Source organism: Fistularia commersonii, chromosome 13 (assembly GCF_037954325.1).
Source record: "Fistularia commersonii isolate RoL2024-O1a breed Wild chromosome 13, RoL_Fcom_v1.0, whole genome shotgun sequence".
Classification (NCBI taxonomy): domain Eukaryota; kingdom Metazoa; phylum Chordata; class Actinopteri; order Syngnathiformes; family Fistulariidae; genus Fistularia; species Fistularia commersonii.
The window spans coordinates 12,846,912-12,871,332 of record NC_141296.1 but is presented as its reverse complement, the minus strand read 5'-3'; the positions used below and the strand labels follow the sequence as shown (position 1 = coordinate 12,871,332).

The window sequence follows — 24,421 nt, the reverse complement described above, 5'->3', positions numbered from 1 at the left end:
TTTAGTTTGGAGTCATTTTGATTAAAAAAAAAAAAAAAAAAAAAAAAAAAAAAGAATAAATAAATGGTTAAGAGTGAATATAAGACAGGAGTTGAGACCAAATTAGAGTCATTTTGGTTCAAAACAAAATGATGAAGAAATACATGAATAATAGAACGAGTTAATGACTAAGTAAACTACCAAATAAATCAACGAATAAATAAATAAAAATAAAGATGTCATTTCGGTAAAAATAAATGAATAGATAAAGAAATAATAGAGAGAAATAGAAAGGAGATGAGACCAATTCTAATTAATTAGTTGGAAAAAAATGATATGCATATTATTTATATATATTGATTTATTTTCACACACACACATATGTATTAATATACATATATATATATGTGTGTGCGTGTGTAAATAAATAAGTAATAGCGTGAAATAAAGACAGGGGACAAGAGCAGAGATAAGAGAAGGGAGGGAAACAAGTTAAAAGCAGGACACATCGCTATTTATCATCCTTGCATGTTCCTGCGATAATCAGCTCTAACTGCTCCTCCTGACTCGGGGGTTCCAGGCAGATATGAAGTGACGCGGGTTAAACAGAGATCCTCGCGTCGTCTCATGTTTACACCATCATTTATGTAACGCGTAATTTGCGACAACCCCGATTTCTCAAATCCCGCCAACATGCGCCGGAAAACATTATTCCTTTTAATCTCCGGGGAGACGAGCAGACGCCGCTATGATCTTCAAACAGATGTCTGAAAATGAAATACTCTTTATTTTGTTTTTATTTTATTTATTTCTCGGGTTTCTTTGCTAATCACGCCAAGATGTTTTCATATTCTGTTACGACAAACGGAGGCTGAGCTATAAATCAGAGGAAAGGGGGGTGGGGGGTTGGTGTTTTTATCAGTCTTTCCTCGTTTGATTCCTGACTTTGACGGACGTCTGTTCAGAAAAAGAAAAATAATAAAAATAAAGAGGCCTATTGTCAGAGACAATCTTTTCTGTTATCCGACAGGTTTCCTCCGATGCCGCGCTGGTGACGCACTAAAAATCACTTCCATTTCCACCGAAAGGACTTATCAGAGCATAAACGTGCCTGTGGCTTCCTTCCTGGCCGAATCCCAACCCGTTTCCAGGCCGTAGAAGAATGGCAGGAAAGTGAGGAAAACATGCGTACGGCGAGGAAAAGCCGGCGTTCCGCCTCAACCTGCGAAGTTTCAGGCAAATGTACATGGCGGGTGACTCGGCGTGACCCCGGGATGCAGAGTTCTGCAGCAAAACTCCCAAAAATGACATAAAAACAACCAAAAATCACATGTATAACACAGTAATAAGCATTTAATAACAGCAAAAAAAAAAAAAATATATATATATATATATATATATATATATATATATTATTTATATTTATATTTATATTTATATTTATATGTATTTTGTTTTTTAACTCACATTTTCTAACAGTGACCTTGCATGGTGGATTTGTTCCCGCGTTGAATTTTTTTAGTTTTTAAAATAGCCAGGAAGGAAGCGAGAACTGATTTAATCATCAAGGAGTTATCCACAAAATCGCTTTGAAGCTCATTTAAACACTATCGGAAACTTTAAATAATAAAATATAATACATTTTAATAAAATCTGAAGAAATCAGCAAAAAAATTTGCATCGAATTTTTAAGATGACGCCTGTCGCTGTGCAGCTAATTCACATTTCCGGATCTGAATTTCCACACCTCATCAAATACCTATCCCTATCAAAAGTTTGATTTCAAGTAAATATAATCATATTCATTTCCCCCGCATCCCCTCCAGCACTGGTTGACATGCTAATTATCGCAGTGACCACATTAGCACATTTGATAAAGATGTTAATTAACATGTATGTCTTGAAGTTCGCTGCTGAGCCCTCTCATTAAGAGGAAAGTTTAATTAGAGGTAATTATTGTCCACTTGTGTTACATAAAACATGACAATCGTGGGAAAAAGTCATGCTGACGGTTCCCATGTTCTTTGACCGCATCTATGAATCACCGAACTTCAAGTGTAACAGATTATATATATATATTAACAGATGCTTTATGATGGTTATTCGTCAGTAACTACATCCTTATTATCATGCACACCAGTGGCACGGTAGCCTTTTATTGCATAGTATATGCAACTTTTTAAAGTCGTACTCTGCACGAGCATATTTATTATTCATAGACCTCAATAACAATCATTTCTATGAATTAATTATTGATCAATATAGTACGTGAGCCGTCTTGAAAGTTAAACAAACACACTGCAGTTGCGGATGTACATTATTTAACAATAAATCTGTTGAATATACCTCAGATGAATATCATGTTGCGATTGGTCGTTCAAAGATGATTCGAAAATGCACGGCAATGCTTATTACTGCGTTATTAATGTGTTTACTGTACAGAAGCATTTTCGTTTTGTATAATTGTTCGTAAACGACAAAACCCTTTTTTTTTTCTCTTGTTTTTTTTCCCTGCCTTCCATGAAGAACATGGTTGACTCTGGGGAGACATATCTACTTGTTTGATTATACCCGGCACACTTAATTAAAGAAAAAAAAGGTCTGAGTTTTTGTTTCTTTAAAAAAAAAAAAGAAAAAAAAAAAAAAAACTCGTCACGCCTCACCGAGAGTCACCATAATTTGAAGCCGCTGCGATGCGTCTCCCCCGCCTCTCCAAAAAAAAAGGAAAAAAAAGGAAAATCTGGGTTTACTCCACCCCAGCTTAAGACGGCGCAGCCAATTTAAGCATAGCACATTTCAGAAACAGCCCTAAAAATATCAATCATCACGAGCCGAGAAGCCCGTTCGCAGTAGAGAGGTGGAGATTCCGGTGGATTCTGATTAATTTCACGCACCTGACAGGCAAAAACACAGTTAAAGGATTACGACACATTTCTAAACACAAATGACGCAATAAAAGGAGGAATATTCCCATCCCTACAGGGAAAAATCCCAGGAGGGGAAGATCATACACCATACATCGACTAATCTGAAATATTTCAAGGAGAGATTTAGTTAGAGGAATGATAACACAAGAAAAAAGTAAGGAACTCCACAGGTTGTGTTCCAGAGCCCGACCGAGGCCGGAGCCGATAGGGGTTTAGATTCCCGCGTGATTTTTGTCTGAATTGTCACAATCGAGGAAGATTTAACCAAACATAATTTTCTCATGAAAACGCGGCGCAGAGAAGTCCGAGGAGAAAGTCATCCGGTTTCATAAGAATAAGAATAAGAACAACTTTATTTATCCCTGAGGAAATTGTTGTGCCAGAGTTTCAAGTAAATATGTAACAATGATAGATAATAGTAGGAAGGAGGGAGAATAAGAAATACAAATAAAATATAAAGTGTCAAAGTTAAGGCTATAAAGTGTTTAAAGGTCTTAAAAAGTACAAAGATTTGAATATTCCCTTCGGCTGAAGGAAGAGGAATAAATATTATATAATTATATATATATAAATATATAAATTATATATATATATAAAATAAATACATAATATATAATATAATATATAATAATACAGAAAGAAATTATATATATATATATATATATATATATATAATATTTATTCCTCTTCCTTCAGCCGAAGGGAATATTCAAATCTTTGTACTTTTTAAGACCTTAAAATAAAAATAAATAAATAAATAAATAAATAAATAAATAAATAAATAAATAAATAAATAAATAAATAGGAATGAACTCCCGATGATATCGAGCATCGGTCGGGCTCTGTGTGTGTGTGTGAGGTCAAAGGTCGTGAAGATGGCCGAAAGGTAGTTACCTGGCGGAGCGACCATTCTCTGCCACTTCTGGAACAGGCATGTCTTCAGACAGTCCCGAGGGCTGAGGTTGTAGGTCTTGTGTCTGGACATGAGCTCCTGCATCGGCTCCAGGATGACACACAGCTGCACGGGGACGACAAAACATGCTTTTCAGACAGGCTCGCCGCCGCCGCCGCCGCCGCCATCGCGGGCGGCTTCAATGCTGCCGCCGCCGCCTTCGCCACTCGATTAATCACCTGCAGGCACTGAGTGATTAAATGCTGTTTTTATAGACACTACTAATGAAGTGTCTTTGAAAGGAAAAAATAGAAACAAAAGAAAGCAGATAAAGAAGAGGGATAAGTGGGCGTCTAAATATGAGCAGCCCTTGTTGAGCCACAAAACAGTATATGTGTGTCAGTTTACACTCGAAAAAGGCACTACACACACACACACACACGCAGCATTTTTGATATATAAGTGCCGGGGCGCCGCTTGGTCGGCCACGCCATGTGTTTCTGTCAAGACGGACGAAAACTGTTTTGTTTCCCCGCTCATGTTTCCCTGTGTCCTAAAAAAAAAAGAATCCTGACAGTTGTGTTTCTACCGTGGACAGTAATATTTATTGATATATTTGTTTCCAACTGTGTTCTTAATACTGGGATCACCTTACACCTGTTATTAGAATGTGTCAGTTGCATAATAAACCAAACTTCACATAGCGGAGAGCTAAATAAGTATATATGAATACACATATATACACACACATACATATACACATATATAAGTTCACATATAAAGCTAAATATATGTTGTAAAATGCACGTTCTATTTTTACTGTGATATTGCTATGGATGATGTAACTACAGAAATCTCATATTATTATCACAAAAATATATTTTTAAATCGATATTGCACATCATTTTATAACAAATGAATCATAACTGTAAAATTAATTTTATTCATGTGTAATCTTATGTCAAACATATTCCAAATACTTTTTTCGATTTCGATTCATAGATTATATGTCATATTAGTTGACTGATGCAAAAAATAAGACAAATATTGTATATGTATATACAATAACTGCAAATGTGTTTTTGAAATAACATATAAACAAATATCCAGTCCCTGTGTTTGTCTTCTTTCCAACTAAAAGGTACAGAAGGCAAACAAGATACTTAGACGTCACCAAATATACATCCCTTTGAGATGCATGAATTTATTGGGGGTAAAAAAATATATAAATATATAGATATATTTTTTTTTATTTTAGGACATTTTTTCACACATCCTTGCCATTCTTTATTTTCTTTATTTCGAATCTTTTTTTAAGTTTTTCTTCCACATTATTTTAGCATGCTGACGTATTAAATTAAATTTATTTTCTCAATGTCACGGTGTTGCTGTTTGGAACAAGATGTATTTCCAAGAGTCCCCAGGAGGGGCTCAAACAGACACTAAAACACGACAGGTTTTCTCCCAGGAAGTGCCCATAAAAATCACAATTGAAACAAAAAAAAAAAAAAAAGAAAAAAATACTTTTTGTATAAATCATGATCAGTTCACTCAAGGTTTTTACCCAAGGCAAATACAGAACCGGGGCATCTCGCATTTCAGGTTACCGTGGCAACCAACTCGGACATCGAATGAGATCTGAAGTTCCATCCAGTTGGTTCTTTTGACGAGAAACTACTCGCCGGATTTTTTATTTTGTCGTTGTTTCGCCATGAAGCTCCTGCTGCGAAATTTCCCCGGAGTTCGGCGACTCAAAGGCATTTTGGCGGGAGAAGCCGGCCTGTTAATCATTTCCATCATCTGACCTTCAACATCTCGCCGCTCCTTAAGCCCCCTGATGCCAGCACTCATGGACGTTAAAACCAGGAAAGCTCAGGCTTTGCAACACACACACACACACAAACGCAGAATTTTTTCAGAATCGGCTTTTAGATCGGTGTGGTGCACCCGTCCCGGTCTTGTGTCACCCCTTCCCCTGCCGGCTGACCCCGGTCCCTCAGTCCGGACGCAGGAGGCGGGCGGTGATGGGGCGGCGGGCTATTTTCGGGCTGAATGGTAGGAAGCCGATGGCTCCGATACGTGGAGAAGCTTGAATACTCCACCGGAAAAAAAAAAAAAAATTGTAACCCCTTCGGCAGGAAACTGTCACTCTCTTGGGCGGAGAGATAAACGCCTGGGAAAGGTCTTTTCCACGGATGTGTTTTTGCCGGTTTGATACAAGGAAGAGGGCGTGCCTGGATGCCACACCCTGAGATAAGAGCAGGGGGAAAAATATCATTTAGCTAAAAACTAAAACTCAATAAGGGATGACGTGGAGGTGTCGGGCGGGAGACCAACTGATCCTGCAGCCTTAGAGGCTCCCTATCATCTCAGAGTGGAATCTATTGTTTATAATAGTTTTACAAGCACAATGGAGCAAAAATAGATTAAAATTAAAATAAATCAGAAAGGAGCGGGTTATGAAACAAATTGGATTACCATTAGAAATTCATCACGAAACTAATAATGTAAATAGTTTTTTTCAAAAATACATCAAAATACTGCCATGATGAAGTTATAATGCAGGGCTGTAAGAATAAATTGACAATTTATGAGTAGGAAAAAATAGCATTCCCTCTTCTTATTGGTCAAAAACATTGACTCGTCTTGTAACGCTACGACTTTTCTGAAAAGCCTGGCTGGGCAAAACCATGGATCCTACAAAGAAATTCTAAAGGAAACCTAGAAGAAATTTGACAAATAAAAAATTCAACCTGAATTTTTTTTTTTTTTAAATATATAAGTTGAAAAAACATTGTAAAATTCAACCAAAGCCCCCAGAATCAAGCAAAACAAAAATTCTATTCTATTCTATTCTATTCTATTCTAAAATAATAGTAAAATAAGATAAAAATAAAAATATCATATAAAATGAATAAATGAATGGATTATATTATGTGACCAAAATAAATAAATGTAAAAATGATATGAAAATCCACAAATGGCTACATAGCTGAATGAATAAATAAATAAATAAATAAAAGTGATTTTATTTGGGATAACATATCTGGGATAACAAAATTAGGTTTAAATTTGACATTTGTCATTTTGTTGGAATAAGGTATTTGTACAAGATTTCAACCTGACATATTATTTCCCTTAGGTTTCCATAGGTAAAATACGAATATAATGATTAATAACGATCCTCAGCCGATAAAGTCTGCAGAAGAAAATAAAAAGCTGCTGTACTTTCAGCTTGAACGTCCACAGCGGAGGAAACTGCTGCTCCGAAGACCGTCAAGCATCCGAGAAAGAACGTATCCGACGTAACCATGCCACGTTTCGCAAGATGCTGCGGCGTAACTCATAAAACCTAGTAATACCCGTACTTAACCAGCCGCACCGGGAACACCCAAATCACCGGGGCTTTGACTATTTAGGTGCAAACAATGCAGGTTGTCAACAAACACACACGGAGATACTGTTCCCTTCTTAACTTCGCCTCGCCAAATTAATAAATATATATATTAAAAAAAAAAACAAAAAACAAAAAAGAAAAAAAACACAGAAGCTCTGTCGTTGCTGTGTAATTACAGATTCGTTTCCCTTTCAGCCGCATTACGGTCTCCCTCCGCAAGGAAACTCATTGTAATGGGAAAACAAAAACAGCCACTTTCTCTCCATCTACTCCTCCATCCCCCCGTTTCTTTCTTTACTCAGTTATTATAAGCGGCGGAGGTGCTGTTCCCCGAATTGTGTGCCATTTCACAATTATGAGTCTCAACAGGGAGTGTTCATTAATGTTATGCTAATTTTCTGTATCCAATTAATTCTTCTCTCTCCCTCTCGCTCTTGTTCTCCCGTTTGGAAATTGTAGCTGTCAGTCAACTGTGGCGTCTGAAAAACACACACAAACACACCACTGTGAAATAATCATTGTGTGCGTTCGAGTCGGCTTCTCGCTTTTCCGTGACTCGCGCGGCCATGGTCAGGTAAGGGGGGGAGAAAAAAAAAAAAAGGAAGGAAGGGAGAAATAAATCCTTCGTGTTGCTTGTTATTGTTTTGTTTTGTTTTGATGGGGCTCACACTTGAAATCAAACTCAAATGAAGTGGAGTCTTTAAAAATGTTTCGCGCAATAACAACAGAGAAAAACGTCAATTCCCGGGTGGGGAGCCTGGGGAATTGTCATAAAGAGATGACGTTAAATAAACACAAAACAACAATGTAGAAATGAGATCGATGTCAAGTTTTTCAACTAGCGATGAACCGATGCTATGTGATGTATTATTACTAGTTTATTACATTGTAACCGTGTGCGAATTATAATCATGTCTTTTGAGCTCTGACGGGAATCGAAAGGGAATAAGAACAAAATGAGAAACATAAATAACAACGTGTTTAAAGAAAATAGACAAGAGTCGTATTCATGGGAGCAAAACAGAGCACGACAAAAAAAAAAGAGGAATAGCAGAGACTCACACACACACACACACACACACACACACACAAAATCATGTACACGCAAACACACACACACGTCTTGAGAGGCTTGTCTTTACAATGTGACCGTGTAAACAGTTTTATGTCCCAACAACATCAGCATCACAAGAAGCCATGTGAACACACACACACACACACACACATGCGTGCAGGCATACAGAAATACAGGCACAACACACATACAGAGATACACACATACAAGCACAAATACACACACAGGCATACAGGCATGAACACAAACACACACACACACACATAAACACACACACACACACACACACACACACACACTCAGGCAGACAGGCAAGCAGGCACAAATACACACACGAGCATACAGGCATGAACACACACACACACACACACATATACAGGCACACAGGCATGAACACACCCATACACCTCCACACACACACAAATGTGTTCACATTGCCGGATTTGTGAGGACACTTGTCGGTCCGGTGCGATCAACGGCCCCCTCGCCATGGCGACCGGAGCTGCAACAGTCAAATCAATAAGATGTTTGAATCCTATTTCAAGACACCGCTGTCGGAGTCCTCCGATCCAGATTTTATTTTTAATGTTTGCTTGTTTAATCACATTTCTGAGGCGCTGGATCCAACATGGTTAAGTTGTTGAAATTTCAGACAAGTAGCCGGCGATCAGTTGACAAGTTGATAGCTAATCGATTGATCGCTGCTGTTGCTGCTCTCTGCATTGGGGGACTTGGAAACACTCAAAACTTTTTTTCATAGTCATTTTGTTTCTGCACAGTTTACCGTCCGATGGACTGACATCACGAAAACGGTCACAATCGGAAGCGAGTAGCAGAAAACAAATGATAAACTAAGCTAGCAGGTTGGAAACTGGGATTATCTTTAGGAGAGATAAAGACAAGATGCCTTTAAAATACATGATTTGTAATCTATTACTCAGAGTCGACTGCACTCTGCATCTCACAGATCATTTTTTAGGATTTAGTGGAAACCACAGGTACCAAACCAAAAGTCAGTCTGTGTCAAAACTTTTGCGAGAACCAAAAATGTCTTGCCCATATTGCTTTTTTTAGAAAAACAAAACAAAACAGCAACAAGAACAAAAACACAAGCAGAAAAAAATGACGGTAAAAATGACTTGGAAATGAAGGAAAAAAATGACCTGCAAAACCTCTATCTATCTATCTATCTATCTATCTATCTATCTATCTATCTATCTATCTATCTATCTATCTATCTATCTATCTATCTATCTAATAATAATAGATCCTTTATCAATCCCCATGGGAGAAATTGGTTTCTGCAATGAACCCATTAAGTTTCTTACTCAACGACACTTCGGTAAACTGGGAGGAAACGGGAATCAAACCAGCGACGTTCGGTTTCAGACAAAATTCAACGCCGCCCCCAATTCATCTATTTCACCAATAAATACACCAATAAATAAATGAAACAGCTAGAAAATTGTCAGTAACAAATGGCTAATAAGGAAGCTAATCGGGGAAGATATATATATAAACACACAAACACAAACACACACACACACACACACACATATATATATATATATACACACACACAATATATTGATATATTGCTGATTTTTTTAGCTTTTCCCACTTGCAAAGCATGTAGAGGTTTGTTATTTTTTTCATAGGTACTTTTCAACTGTGAGTGATGGCATCTAAACCAAAAATCCAGAAAAACACATTGTATGATTTTTAAATCATTAATTAGCTTTTTATTGCATGATATAAGTATTTGATACATGGGAAAAACTGAAATTCGTATTTGGCACAGAAACCTTTGTTGGCTATTACAGAGATCAGATATTTCCTGTTACCGGACACTGCGGCAGGGATTCTGTCCCACTCCTCCATACAGATCTTCTCCAGATCCTTCAGGTTTCGGGGCAGTCGCTGGGCATTATGGACTTTCCGCTCCCTCCAAAGATTTTTTGGGTTCAGGTCTGGAGACTGGCTTGGACACTGCAGGACCTTAAGGCGCTTCTTACGGAGCATCAAGTCGTTGTCATGCTGGAAGATCCGGCCAGGACCCGTCTTCAAGGCTCTTACTGAGGGAAGGAGGTCGTTGGCCGAGATCTTGCGATACGCGGCCGCGTCCATCCTTCCCTCAATACGGTGCAGTCGTCCCGTCCCCTTTGCAGAAAAGCGTCCCCAAAAAATGACGTTTCCACCTCCATGCTTCACGGTTGGGATGGTGTTCTTGGGGTTGCACTCATCCTTCTTCTTCTTTCTCCAAACACAGCAAGTGGAGTTTAGACCAAAAAGCTCTATTTTTCGTCTCATCAGACCACATGACCTTCTTCCGTTCCTCCTCTGAATCATCCAGACAGTCATTGACAAACTTCAGACGGGTCTGGACATGCGCTGGCTTTAGCGCGGGGACCTTGCGTGCGCCGCGGGACTTTAATGCATGACGGCGTAGTGTGTTTGTAATGGTTTTCTTTGAGACTTCAGGTCATTGAGCAGGTCCGGCCGTGTCGTTCTGGGCTGATCCCTCACCTTCCTCATGATCGCTGATGACCCGCGAGGTCAGATCTCGCATGGAGACCCAGAACGAAGGAGACTGACCATCTTGAACTTTTTTCTAATTATTGTGCCAACAGTTGTTGCCTTCTCACCAATCTGCATGTCTATTGTCCTGTAGCCCATCCCAACCTTGTGCAGATCTACAATTTCATCCCTGATGTCCTTCCACAGCTCTCTGGTCTTGGCCATCGTGGAGAGGTTGGAGTGTGTTTGATCGAGTCTTTTCTATAGACAACCAGTTCAAACTGGTGCAGTTATTACTGGTAATGAGTGAATAACAGGAGGGATTCTTAAAAAAGAACTAATTGGTCCGTGAGAGCCGCCATTCTTACAGGTTGGTAGGTGATCAAATACTTATATCATGCAATTAAAAAGCAAATGAATGACTTAAAAATTATACAATGTGTTTTTCTGAATTTTTGGTTTAGATTCCATCACTCACAGTTGAAGAGTACTCAAGATAAAAATTACAAACCTCTATGTGTTTTGCAAGTCGGAAAATCACATATTGTATATATATATATTTGTATATATGTATGTGTGTGTGTGTATGTGTGTTTATATATATATTTACCCTGATTAGCTTCCTTATTAGCCATTTGTCACTGAAAATTTCCAAGCTGATTTCATTTATTTATTTGTATAGTTAGTGGTAAATTAGATGAATTAGGTCTAAATCCTGGAAATCCTTTAAAATAAAGAATGTTTCGTAAAAATTTCACCCGTTGCACATGTAAAGCAAACACTGAACTGATCAGGAGGAAAGCGCCTCATCCAAACATCTCCAGCAACGGTTTAGCACGCAGTCACGCACAAACACACACACACACACACACACACACACACGAACACACACACACACACACACACACACACACACACACACACACAGGCAGCCCTTACCCTGAGGTAGTTGAGGGTGAAGTTGGTCAAACCCATGCGAGTGATGTTTTTGGACAGTTGTTCCAGCACCTGAGGGTCTTGGGCCTGCAGTCAGACAGGAAGAATGAGTCGACTTAAAGCACACACACACACACACACACACACACACACACACATACGGACACACACATCAAATATGAATGTTTTTTTTTTTTTTTTGTTTGTTTGTTTGCATTTTGCTCGATGCGAAATAAATAAATAATTAAAATCAATTATCCACAGCCAATTAGACTAATTGCCCCGCGTTGAATGTTCGCGATAAACACTTTCCTGCCCTCCGGTCACAAAAGCAAGTGCCGGGCGCCGCCAAGTATTTCTGACCTTCATTTCACACGATTGTCCAACTAATTAATCAATATAACATATTATTGTAATTTTCCCTCTGCTTATCTTGATGCCATGATGCCGTACGTATGCGGGAGAGAGGGGGCGAAAGGGAAATTAATTTAAAAAGTTAACTCAGAGAAAGAAAAGAAAGTACGCCTTGTTGTTCGGCGAATTGCACTAAATGTTATTGTGGAACTCGCATCGCTAATAAGAGAGCTGTGCAATGAATAAATTAAAGCTGAGACAAATAAGGAGCCTGGGAAAATTGGAGGCGCGTGGACAGACTGAAGGATGGATGGATGGACAGACGGATAGGCGGCGGAGGAAAGAACTGTTTCACTACGGCTAAAAAATAATGTCTTACGATGGCGAAAAAAAAAGGAAAATAAGAAGCTAGTTTCCGAGCGTGAGCAGTCAAATTTTTTTTTTTTTTTTTTTGACAAGCTGCAGGTAGAGCGAAAGAGGAAGACGCGTCTGAGGCTGAGAAGAGGCGGCGGGCGCGCTCGCATTTGCTGCCTCATGAAAAATGCATCGTCCTATCTCGCCGTCGCATCTCTGCCGAGAGAGTGGAAACGGGGAGCAGAGGAGGGAGGATGAGGATGGAGGGGGGGTTTGTTCTTCTGAAACCCTTCAGCGGGGGCGACGTGACTGACGTGATGGAGGGCTGACACGGGGCCGCGGCGCCTTGAGTGACATCATTCATCATGTGACAGTGGGATCGGGGCTGGGGGAAGGGGGGCGGGTGGTGGTCCTGCGCACGTGACGTCAGAGGTGAGTAAACGCCAGTGCACGTGGTCAGGGGGAAACGGAGGGGCTGGACCACACGTACAAAGAAAACGCATGTAGCGTTACAGTTGTACTGCAGCTCATACAGTGGAGAATATGGGTGAATCTGGAATTCAATTTAATGTAATTATTTCTTTTATTTTAAAAAAATAAATTAAAAAAAATCTATTCTATGCCAAAATGTCCAAAGTTTTTACCGCCGATTAAAAGTTTTTTAAATTTTTATTCATAGAAATTATTTAATTATTAGAAATGATCTTCATGTGTATCTCAATGGGCTATTTCAATCATAAAAAAAAAAATTGGGGTAACCATTTGCATTTGGATCTTTGTCTGAAAGACATCTATAGAAATATAACATATTTATTTATTACTTTTAGAAAATATGGATGAAAATAATAATGAAAATGAAAAAAAAAATCTATTTAAAAAAACTTGTAAATTCCTTAACACGTCAATAAAAAAAAATATCGGTCAATATTGTATTTGTGCTGCGTATCAGATTTTTTGTTGATCTCATGGACGATCCGAAAGAAATAAACTTTGAAATCAAAGACTGAGATTCACATTCTTCTCATTTGCTTCCTTCCTTGATCACTGTCATTTTATTTATTTATTTTATTGATTTATCTTCTAAATCCCACGCAGCTCTTTGGGCGTCGGTTTGAAACCTGACATACTGACGAAAACCCATCAATCGACCGATCCCCACACACACTGAAAACACGGTTAGCAATCCGCTAATCTCTAATCTCCCTAACAAGACGGATCTGCCTCCCCTTGAACGCCTCGGTAATATTGTAATATTTTAGACATCTTTTATTTCATCTTCATGCATTTCTTATTTCTCTTTGTTTCTACAGCTGGTACCTTGGATGGTGGGAAGTACCTCAGCTACAATAGTACTTCAACTTGTGCAGTTTTATTTTAAGACCTTCGTTGTTTCCCGACTTCTCGACTTTCCCGACTTTTCCCGACTCGAGTCAGACTCGGGTGTCAAGATGATGCTTTGACTTCTTCGATGACCTGAGATTTGTCCGAAACCTTGAGCCCCGAAGACTCGACGACGTACTCTTTTTTGTCTGTGACTTCAAAAGCGGAGACTTGGCAGAGGACTTCAGCTTAAGAAAAAAACAATACCTAATAATATGAACTGTCTCAGATTCAAACATCAGGTCTGACTCTTTGACTGGAGAATTGATTTGATAAAGACTCCGTCTCTATGAATGACATTCAAAATCAAGGGCTCGAGACTATTTGATATAAACTCTGACTCCGACTCAAACATCAGTTTTGAGAAATGGGTGCCCGTACCTTTTTGTCTCGCAGGCTACTCTTAAAATGACCAAGTCCAGGTGTGTGTGTTTGTGCGTACACGCGTGTATGTATTGTTTCCCTTGCATAACAGCATAACTTATATGGCACAATATAATTGTGTACATTTTTGGCCATTGCCTTAGTCAACTAACACACTTCCAAATCCATCAGTCATTGGGGGAACGGTATTTGTATCAAGATCTCTGATTGGCTGTATTGTGTGTCAATCAAGTGCGTCAATGCCGCAGTGGGGATGGATGATAGGCTAACAGCTACTTTTAACTACACGCAATCTATCCACACCACCTGTACTGTAGATTTTTCCACGACTCGCGGTTGAGTCGTTTCTTCACGTTGTGCGGGGGAATTTATTTTGAAATAACGGGGTTCCCCGATCGACCCGTGTTGCCTTTGGGATGGACCAGTAGATCGGGATGGACGTGTTGAGCCCCTGGTCTCGAGCCTCCACTTGGACTCGACCGCTGACTATTTGACTCTCCTTCAAACACCAGGGACACTGACTCGACTCTAGCTTAAATCGAACTGAATCTTTGACCCAGATTCGAACACTCGGGTCTTGAGTTCACACTTGGACTAGACTCTTGACCCTGACTTGTGACGCGATTCGAAAATTAACTCGACGAACTCAACGCTAACTTTATTTCTGACTCTTTAACTTAGATTGTAAAATAAAGAACTGGATTCACTTGACGAGAACCGTGACTCGACACACTTGCGCACTAAAGTCTTGCTGATTTTCAAAGTTATTTCATTGGGATGTTTGAGGTCATTTCCCGACGGAGAGTGTAGAATTAACAATTTTAGAAATTGACCAAGGGGGTTATCTACAATTAGCAAGGTAATCGTTCAGTGTTTGGATGCAGGCAACACTATAATACGTGTGTGTGTGTGTGTGTGTGTGTGTGTGTGCAAACACAATTTTGCTTGTTTGATAATATTTCAGATTTGATATGAATAGATATCTGTTAAAACGTTGTCAAAGTTGGAGAGGCTCGTGATCCAACTCTGGACTTCCTGTCAGGTGACTCCTCATACGGAGGTGGCAAACACCAATTACATGCCTGTTCTTCCACAACTTTTGAAGATTCAGATTAAAGATTCTGGTGGAGGAGATTTTTATGAAATATAAATAAATGAAATAAGATATACGGAGTAACAGCTCGCTTCAAACCGCGGCCGCATCTGCACTCGTATCTGCTTTCATTACGGGCACGCGGCGATCAAAAGAGCGAGCGCGCTCTCATACCCAACCGGCCCACATCCGGTCAGGACCCGCAATATCACACTTTCCAGGAATTAGTGTGAATACCCGGAGGAGCCAATTTATCGGGGAGCCAAATTCATATGAAGATTTGGCCAGGAGTGTGTGGCGCACATACACGCACACAGCTCTGGGGCCGAGGGTGTTAATACAAAATACCGCGGGGGGTTTTAATTTAAAGAAAAACGAATGGAAAGAGAGGCGTTTACACCTGAATGTAACTCTGTGGTGGGGATTTAAAAGGAATGGAGTTTTTTTTTTTTTTTTTTGTTGCAGCTGTGTTCAAATGTTTGAATGCTTCAATAACTCTCTGATGTATTTGGAAAAAAAACAAACAAACCTGCTGTTCAACCATTTTTATAGATCACAATATCTTCAAAAGTATGGAAACATAGAGATAAAGCAATAGATTATTATTATGTTATCAAAGCATGAAATTAAAATATTACATAAACATACAAGTATATATTATAAAATAAACCATGTCTTAATACCAGTAAGTTTTATTTCTAATTGCTACTGTTTGATATTTACACATTGTTGGCTGGATCCAGATGTTTTTATCAGTTTTTTTTTCAATTTTTTGGAGTTGATATTATGCAAATTTTCTGGGGCAATTGCCTTATTATGTTAAGCTAATGAGTAATAAGGTAATTCTCATTATTTACTTACTTCTTAACCATACAGTATATCTTGAAAAATATGATTATTTCTACTATTATTTTAGATATTCTATTTTTGGATGATTTCCTGGTAATTAAAAAAAAACAAAAAAACAACAACTTTGATTCAGATTTTTCTATGGGGCACTTTTGATCATGGCAGTGTTTTTTTTTATCTTTATTTTTTTTTTTTAATATTTTTAGAAATGTTGTATTTATATAACACAATGTCTTTTTCATTGAGGATATTTGTTAATTGTAAAATAACTCCCAACACATTTTCAGATCATTTCTACCCAGTTGTTGGAAGTCAGTCAGTCAGTTATATTTGTTCTGTTTTAGTATATTTCATCAAAAGAATGCCAATTTTTCATGAAAACAATTCCTTTGATTATTATTTGATTATGTATCCATAATATATACATACACACACATATATATATATATATAAATATACATATATATGTAAGGTATGATTGTTTTTAGTTTATTATTACTCTAAGCTAGCAGTGCCGTTATCGTTGAACACACGGCACAAGACCTACAAGAATTAAGCAGCTTATTCGCCCAACCTTGTTTTTTTTTTCCCAGACAAGGGTTCAGACCCCCCATCACCCCCTTCCCGCCCCCATCCTCGGTGATCTTTGATGTCTGCAAATAAATTGCCTTTGTAAAAATCCCTCCGAACTGCTTAGCTGGGCATTTAAATTTCATACGCTCCCGAATCGCTTCTAAAAATGTCTCGGCACACCCTCCTCGTCAGGTTTTCAGAAACTGACATTCTATAGATAAGGGGAGGTGTGTGTGTGTGTCTGGGTGTGCGTGTGTGTTTTGGTCACGTGTCAGTGATGTCACACTCACGTGCATGGCCAGGATGCTGCGGGGGATGAGCTCCCGGTACTGCCGGATAGTAAAGTGCCACGTCTTGATCCTCATCAGGTCGTCGAAGGCAAACTCCAGTATCAAACGTCCCTCTGTACAAACCTGGGGAAGATAGGATGGCCGTCAGGTGCGTCCGTTCATCAGGTGGCCTATGAGTAACCATGGCAACAACAACAACAACAACAACAACAACAACAACATTGCACAAAAGCACACAAGAAAGAGAATCGGTGATAAGTGGGTTTTGGACGAGAGTCTTAATCACAACAAGTGGGGAGGGGTGCTTTGTGATGTGTCTGCGGTAACCATGGCAACAAATCTCAGCCAAAACCGTACCAAAAAAGAAACAAAAAGCGCACACACGGAGACACACAGGGGACCAATGGATAACCGAACCCACATTTCTAAAAACGAAAGAGTGGTGAGAGGTTGATTAGTTCGAGGCAACTGCTGCAAGCGTAAGATGCATTCAAGTTTCTTCCAGTATAACCTGGTTGCTACTTGCTAGCATAGCACACCTGCCATATCTGTAAGCTATGTATGTTTCACAATGTGCGACTTATTTTGAAAATGAATGCAGAATTAACTTCTTTTTTGCATTAATCGTGAAAACAAAACAAATTGGAAAAAAAAAACAGTGCTAATGACTAGATGATCAAAAAACACACATTCTAAAATTAAAAAAACTTTCTCCCTGGACGTTGTTTACATCGCGCCATTACACCGTCAGCCATCTTTGCGTGCGACGCAAACAGACATTAGACTTTATTGGTCAATGAACAACATTATTTTTATTCTAAAAGAAAGAGAAAACACACACACACACACACAAACACACACACGCTGAAAGGGTTATTTTTCCTCCACGTTGAAATTCCTTCAAGGACATTTTTGTTTTCTCCCTCTGTGAAGAATATGTATGCAGAGCGTCCTGTCCCAGGGCCTCTTCATCATCCCGCTACTGCTAAAATGAGAAAAATAAGAGTGATGTGGAAGAGGGTGTGTTTATCCCGAAGACAAAAGAACTTCAGGTCAGAGAGAGTTGCCAATTAGAAGAGAGAGAGAAAAAGCGAGAGAAAGAGAGAGAGAGAAGTTTTTTTTTTTTTTTGCTCGCCCCTTTAGCTGAATTCAGCGCTCGCCGGGGCCCTTACGTTTCTCCTGTATTGCGTTGCTGTGACAACCGGCGAGAGGGAGGGAGCAAGGAGGGAGAGGGAGAGAGAGAAAGAAAGAGAGAGAGACAGAGAGTTAGGGGGGGGTAGAAAAAAAAAATCAGCTGATTAGTTGGCATGGCAACGGCAAAGATGTAATCCCACCAGACACACTCTAATCAATGCCCCCAGCGCAGATGGTCTCCTGAGGATCAACAAGAAAGAGGCTAGCGGCCATGCTGCCCCCGCCGCTCCCCTCCATCCCAAACTACCCCGCCAGTCACATGATCCACCGCTAACGCCAATACAGACAGTAAAAAAAGAATATATAGAAGATATATAGATCTTGCCTGCTCCAAAAACATAGTGTCTATCTATCTATCTATCTATCTATCTATCTATCTATCTATCTATCTATCTATCTATCTATCTATCTATCTATATACACTCATAAATAATGGACAAAAAATTGCAATTACATTAATTAAATGATTCAAAGTAAAAATTAAAATTAAGATTAAAAGTCCTTCTTCTCCTGTCAAGAAGATGTCAGCGTATTTTGGATGGGTAAATTCTCGTTTTTGTTGTTACACACACACACACACACTCACCTACATATATACATATATATATTTAATGAAATGGTAATGGGCTTTACGTATATGTACTATTTACTATTATCAGGATAAGTCTATTATATTGATAATAAAATCAATAATATCTGTTACTTATTTACGCTAATCACATCACATCAACTAAACCAATAAATAAATGCATAGATGAATGATAGATAGTTACATATTTAAAAACAAGGTTGAATGTCAATCACCTCATAGGTCAGTATTATTCTCCAGCTAAAAATACAAATAGAAAGGTAATAAATAAAAGGACTCACACTGAGGAAATACAAATATAATAAAAACACTTTGACAAACTTTGTTTTATTTGATAATTCCTTTATTGCTTGTGTTTTGGTTTTATAGAGCTGTTGGCTCTTTCTTGAATGCGTGGGAAACCAAATGTGCAGTTTGTTTTTTTTAAAATCAAGTTTTCAGATCTTTTCTGCCGTTGTTTCATGTGTGAAGACAATAGAGGATGTGACAGTTTGCCGCTTGTTGTCACCCAGCGGGGTCGGAGAGAGAGGCTGAGTAGATTAAATCTGAGAATGTAGATTATAGAGGAAACGTAGCCCGGTGTAAATTAACACACATGTTCGGACTCAGCTGAGCGCCGGTGCGTTCACATGCCCCCTGTCAGAACCAGAGATCTGTGAATTAGACTAAATCAGTAATTCCTCGGTGTCTAATAGATTAGGAGGAGGGTCTTTCTGTCATTTATTATTGTTTTTCTTTTTTTTTTAAACATTTCCTCTTAATCTGGTTGCAGTGGGTTTGACAGTTTCAGTGGAGTCACAACAACGTCGGTCTGATATGTGTCTCCTGTTACTCGCTTGCAAGAACTGTCAGTGTGAGAAACGATGCTGGACATTGAAATAAAATAAAATAAAATAAAATGCCACAGCTCCTCAACATAATAAACAATTCAAATATGCAGCTCTTTCATTCCACAAAGGTATATATCTACATGTTTCAGATTAAATGCTTATAATTTTAATTTTCCATTACGCTGATATTAGTAATGCTATTTTTCAATGGTGTCTTCCCATCATAATTATTATCATTATTATTATTATTATTATTATTATTATTATTTGTAGTAGTAGTAGTAGTAGTAGTATTACCATCAGCATTGCGAAAAAAACATATCGTAATCGTCATAATAAAATGTTATAAAATTACTTGAAATTCTATTTAATTGTATTTAATTTACTACTACTTATAATAATAATAATAATAATGATAATAATAATACTCACCAGAGGCCATTTAGCCCATTAGCTAGATATTGATTGTGAAAAAACAAAACCATGATATATGCAATAATGTTATTGATAATGATGACAACAACAACAAAAACAATAATAATAATAATATTAGGAATAATAATAATCATCATCATTATTATTTTAATGATGATGATGACGATCATCATCATTTAAATGGCAGGGTGTAATGGATTTTGCTGAATAATATTTGGGCCCGGCTGGATGACAGCAGTATAAAACAATTAAGTTTAAATTACATTTGGATTTGATTTAGTTTTGAATTAATTTATTTACATTAATGAGCTCCCCTCCCCCTCCCCGAGAGTCGAGACATGTAATTTTCTGAGGAGTGCAAACAACTGCAACGCGGAGTAACTTGGTCATTTTTAATTTTCCGCATAATTAAGTGACTGAACGTTCCCTTGTGAGCCGAGAAAATAAAATAAAATTCAATCTAACGCGGCGTAATAGGTTGTTAAAAGATGCACGCTTGTTTTTGTAAAGATGAATATTTAAAAAAAAAAGATTCACTCATAATTGTTTTAGCATCAAACGCGGATGTGCTTAAACAAAACATGCAAAAACTTTATAAAGAGTGCAAAACATTCACATACTTTGCTTATAGCTAAAATAAAAAGAAGGAATATAAAAATAACAGTGTGTGGAACTTTATGGATCGATATCTCTATATGTGTCAATGACAGCTACGATAGGCAGGATAGTCGCTATAGATAATGAATGAACAATAATAATAATAATAATAATAAATGGATTTATCAGTTAATCAGTACGGGGGTTATTTTGAAAGCCCTCAGCTGCGCGAAGCTACGTTAGCCTCCAAATGAAAACCATGTGCGGTCAGACCAGTCGGGCCTCGGGGGCGTGGAGGGATTCTGGCCTCGTGTTGAAACTAACATACAACAAGGGAAGACAAAAACACGCTCTTTGTCATTTTCTTTGTGCGAAAAAGAAAGGAAAAAAAAAAAAAAAAACAGCAGCCGTGCCCCCTCCAGCTTGTAAAAAGACAAAATTCTTTGGCAGGTAGGAGATAAGTGTTTCTTTACATCACTCCCCGAAGTGTATTTTTTGCAGATTTATGGTATTTACCCGGCAGCGCTGAAATAGATTGAGTTGTGTTTACCAGTAAGCCGCTGTTTTTTGATGCTCTCCAAGTCCAGTAGCCTACAGTCAAACAACGCTGCGCTATTGATTCAACTATTCCTCCATTGTGCCGACGGTGCCTCCACTCTTACTTACATTTATCTTCTGCTCCACACACACACAAACACAAATACACGTTCAACGACGAGTAATCGGGGGAAACGCAACCAAAACGTTTCTAATTGTGGCTGCCGGATTCGTTTTTTTTTTTTTTTTGGCGACGCCGGCTGTATATCAAAACTCAAATTCTTATGTAGATTTAATCATCCGAGCTCTCTTGGCGAAAGCCGAAGCCCCCTGAAAAATCTCATTTTTCAAAAAGCGTTCTTTTACAGCCAAACAGTGCCTTTGCTTATGAAAACGAAGAAAAGGAGGGGAAATCCCCCAGAATTAAAAAGCGGTCCATTAAAGTAGCGCAGGCCCTCGCCGATAGTCCCCATTGATTTAAGAGCGGGGTCGTAAATCTTTCGCGCGACGGGGCTGGGATCACCGAATCGCCGGCTCAAAAGAGCGTTGGGGGGGGGGGACGCTACGTCCTGCCCGTCGAGACGCTGGCCAATACGCTGTACCCCGGGAGCGGCCATCAATTAGCCGGGTCGGAACTGAAGGTCATTTAATTTATTATGGTATAAACAGCGTCTGCGGACACTTCAGTGGGAATATTAACGTAAAAGTCCAGCCGGTGTTTTCATTGGCCACTCAACGCTGCTTGGATTTCCACCCATGTGGCGTTCCTCTGCCCTCTGAGGGCACAACTGGAGCCTGGTATGGAGACTGGAGTCAATAATCAAACAGGAATATCAGCTAAGCTAAGCTAAGCTAAGATAAGATAAGCTAAGATAAGATAAGATGTACTGAGGTCACTTTAAGCTAAACTAAGCGAGCCTGGTATGGATTCTGGAGTCAATGATCAAACCAGAAAATCAGCTAAGCTAAGCTAAGCTAAGATAGGCTAGGATAAGATAAGATGTACTTAGGTCAAAGTTAAGATAAGCTGTGCTAGCCTGGTATGGATTCTGGAGTCAATAATCAAACAGGAATATCAGCTATGCTAAGCTAAGCGAAGCTAAGCTAAGCGGAGCTAAGCTAAGCTAAGCTAAGATAAGATAAGTTAGATAAGATAAGATGTACTGATGTCAATTTAAGCTAAACTATGCAAGCCTGGTATGGAGACTGGAGTCAATAATCAAACAGGAATATCAGCTAAGCTAAGATAAGCTAAGATAAGCTAAGATAAGCTAAGATAAGCTAAGATAAGCTAAGATAAGCTAAGATAAGATAAGATAAGATAAGATAAGATGTACTGAGGTCAATTTAAGCTAAACTATGCGAGCCTGGTATGGATTCTGGAGTCAATGATCAAACCGGAAAATCAGCTAAGCTAAGCCAAGCTAAGATAGACTAAGCGAAGATAAGATGTACTTAGGTCAAAGTTAAGATAAGCTGTGCTAGCCTGGTATGGATTCTGGAGTCAATAATCAAACAGGAATATCAGCTATGCTAAGCTAAGCGAAGCTATGCTAAACTAAGTGAAGCTAAGCTAAGCGGAGCTAAGCTAAGATAAGCTAAGATAAGTAAGATAAGATAAGATGTACTGAGGTCAATTTAAGCTAAACTATGCAAGCCTGGTATGGATTCTGGAGTCAATAATCAAACAGGAATATCAGCTATGCTAAGCTAAGCTAAGCTAGCTAAGATAAGATAAGATAAGATAAGATAAGATAAGATAAGACGTACTTAGGTCAAAGTTAAGCTAAGCTGTGCTATCCTAGTATGGATTCTGGAGTCAATAATCAAACAGGAATATCAGCCATGCTAAGCTAAGCTAAGCGAAGCTAAGCTAAGCTAAACTATGATAAGATAAGATAAGTTAGATAAGATAAGATCTACTGAGGTCAATGTTAAGGTTCAAGTCTGAGCTTTGTTCACTTTTCCAGAATTCCAGACAATCAATCAATTCAATCAATTGATGCAAAATGATGAATTGCAGATTAACGGTTTCCCCATGATGTGAGGTGAAAACGTGCGATTTTGGCGTTTTATCTTCAAATACTTTCATTGACTCTCTGGGAGGGAATGGGAGATTGGCAAAAATTGCTGAATAAATCCAGTAAATCGAATGACTAAATCAAATAAAAATGCAAACTTCAAGTACAACTAAAAGATATTTAAGGCAATTTGTTTTACATTTTTCTCCGGTCTCCGTAACATCATGAGATGTATTTTTTTAGCATTAAAAAAATGTCATAGCAATTTTATAACTTGGTCATCATCTTGTTATTGTCTTGTGTAAAACAAAGATTTGACTGAATAGTTTTTCCAGCAGGTGTTGCATTATATATATATATATATATATATATATATATATATATGATTATACATATGTTTTTTGGTGTGTATATATACATATATGAAAGGTTATGAAAGCGAAAACCCAAACACACAAAAGCAATGCGCTCTCACTCCTAAGTCAAATGTTTTTATGCATTTATGAATAAGGAAACCGTGTAGACAAAGTGAAACATCAATAATAATAATAATAATAATAACAATAATACATAGGATTTTTATAGCGCTTTTCATGACACTCAAAGACGCTTCACAAGTAAAAAACAGAAGGAACAGAACATATTCATTAATATGACCTGATGAAACGATCATATCAGAAAGTCTATATTTAAACTGTCTGACAGTTACACACATATTACATGTGTGTGTAACGTGGTTCGAGTGAAAATAGAGATTAGGTCAGACGACGTCTCTGTAAAATAAACTTCAAATTGAACAGTTAATTTAGATTATCAGCGGGGAAAGGGGTAAGAGGCGGGGCTTAACCCGGTAGGTTGACCTGTCAATCAAAACACGCGGAGACGTCCGACACCTGGAGATAGCGTGCCGAGCGGACTCGTGTTTTTCTTCTTTATTTTTTTTTCTGTTGTGCTCGCATATATTTTTCAATCTCATTAAAGTTCAGTGGAAAAATAGAAAAAAAAAAAAAAATGTGAATACGTGGACGAATCTGCAGAGACGCATGCGGATCAAACAACAAAATAAATCACCTGGGGAATTAAATTCACTTAAGCGCAGATCTGTGTTCCTGGATGTGTCTCTGCTCCCAGCAGGGGGGGTAGGAACACTACTGGCTGGGCGCCGGTAACGAAGGCCTTGGGGGGGGAAGCGAGGCAGCGGTTTGGCGGGGGCGAGGG

General features: G+C 38.5%; 1 protein-coding gene across 4 annotated transcripts in view; it reads right to left on the bottom strand.

Moving 5' to 3' along the window:
• The window catches only part of ldb2a (LIM domain binding 2a), a 96,452-nt gene that overhangs the window by 11,266 nt on the left and 60,765 nt on the right, over window positions 1-24,421 (bottom strand). For all 4 annotated transcript variants that reach the window (XM_086158089.1, XM_086158090.1, XM_086158087.1 and 1 more), the window contains exons 4-6: window positions 17,001-17,123; window positions 11,727-11,810; window positions 3,801-3,924 (exon numbers count right to left, since the gene is read on the bottom strand). In XM_086158089.1, the coding sequence (XP_086014215.1) occupies window positions 3,801-3,924; window positions 11,727-11,810; window positions 17,001-17,123 (331 nt within the window). The remainder of the gene's footprint in view (window positions 1-3,800; window positions 3,925-11,726; window positions 11,811-17,000; window positions 17,124-24,421) is intronic.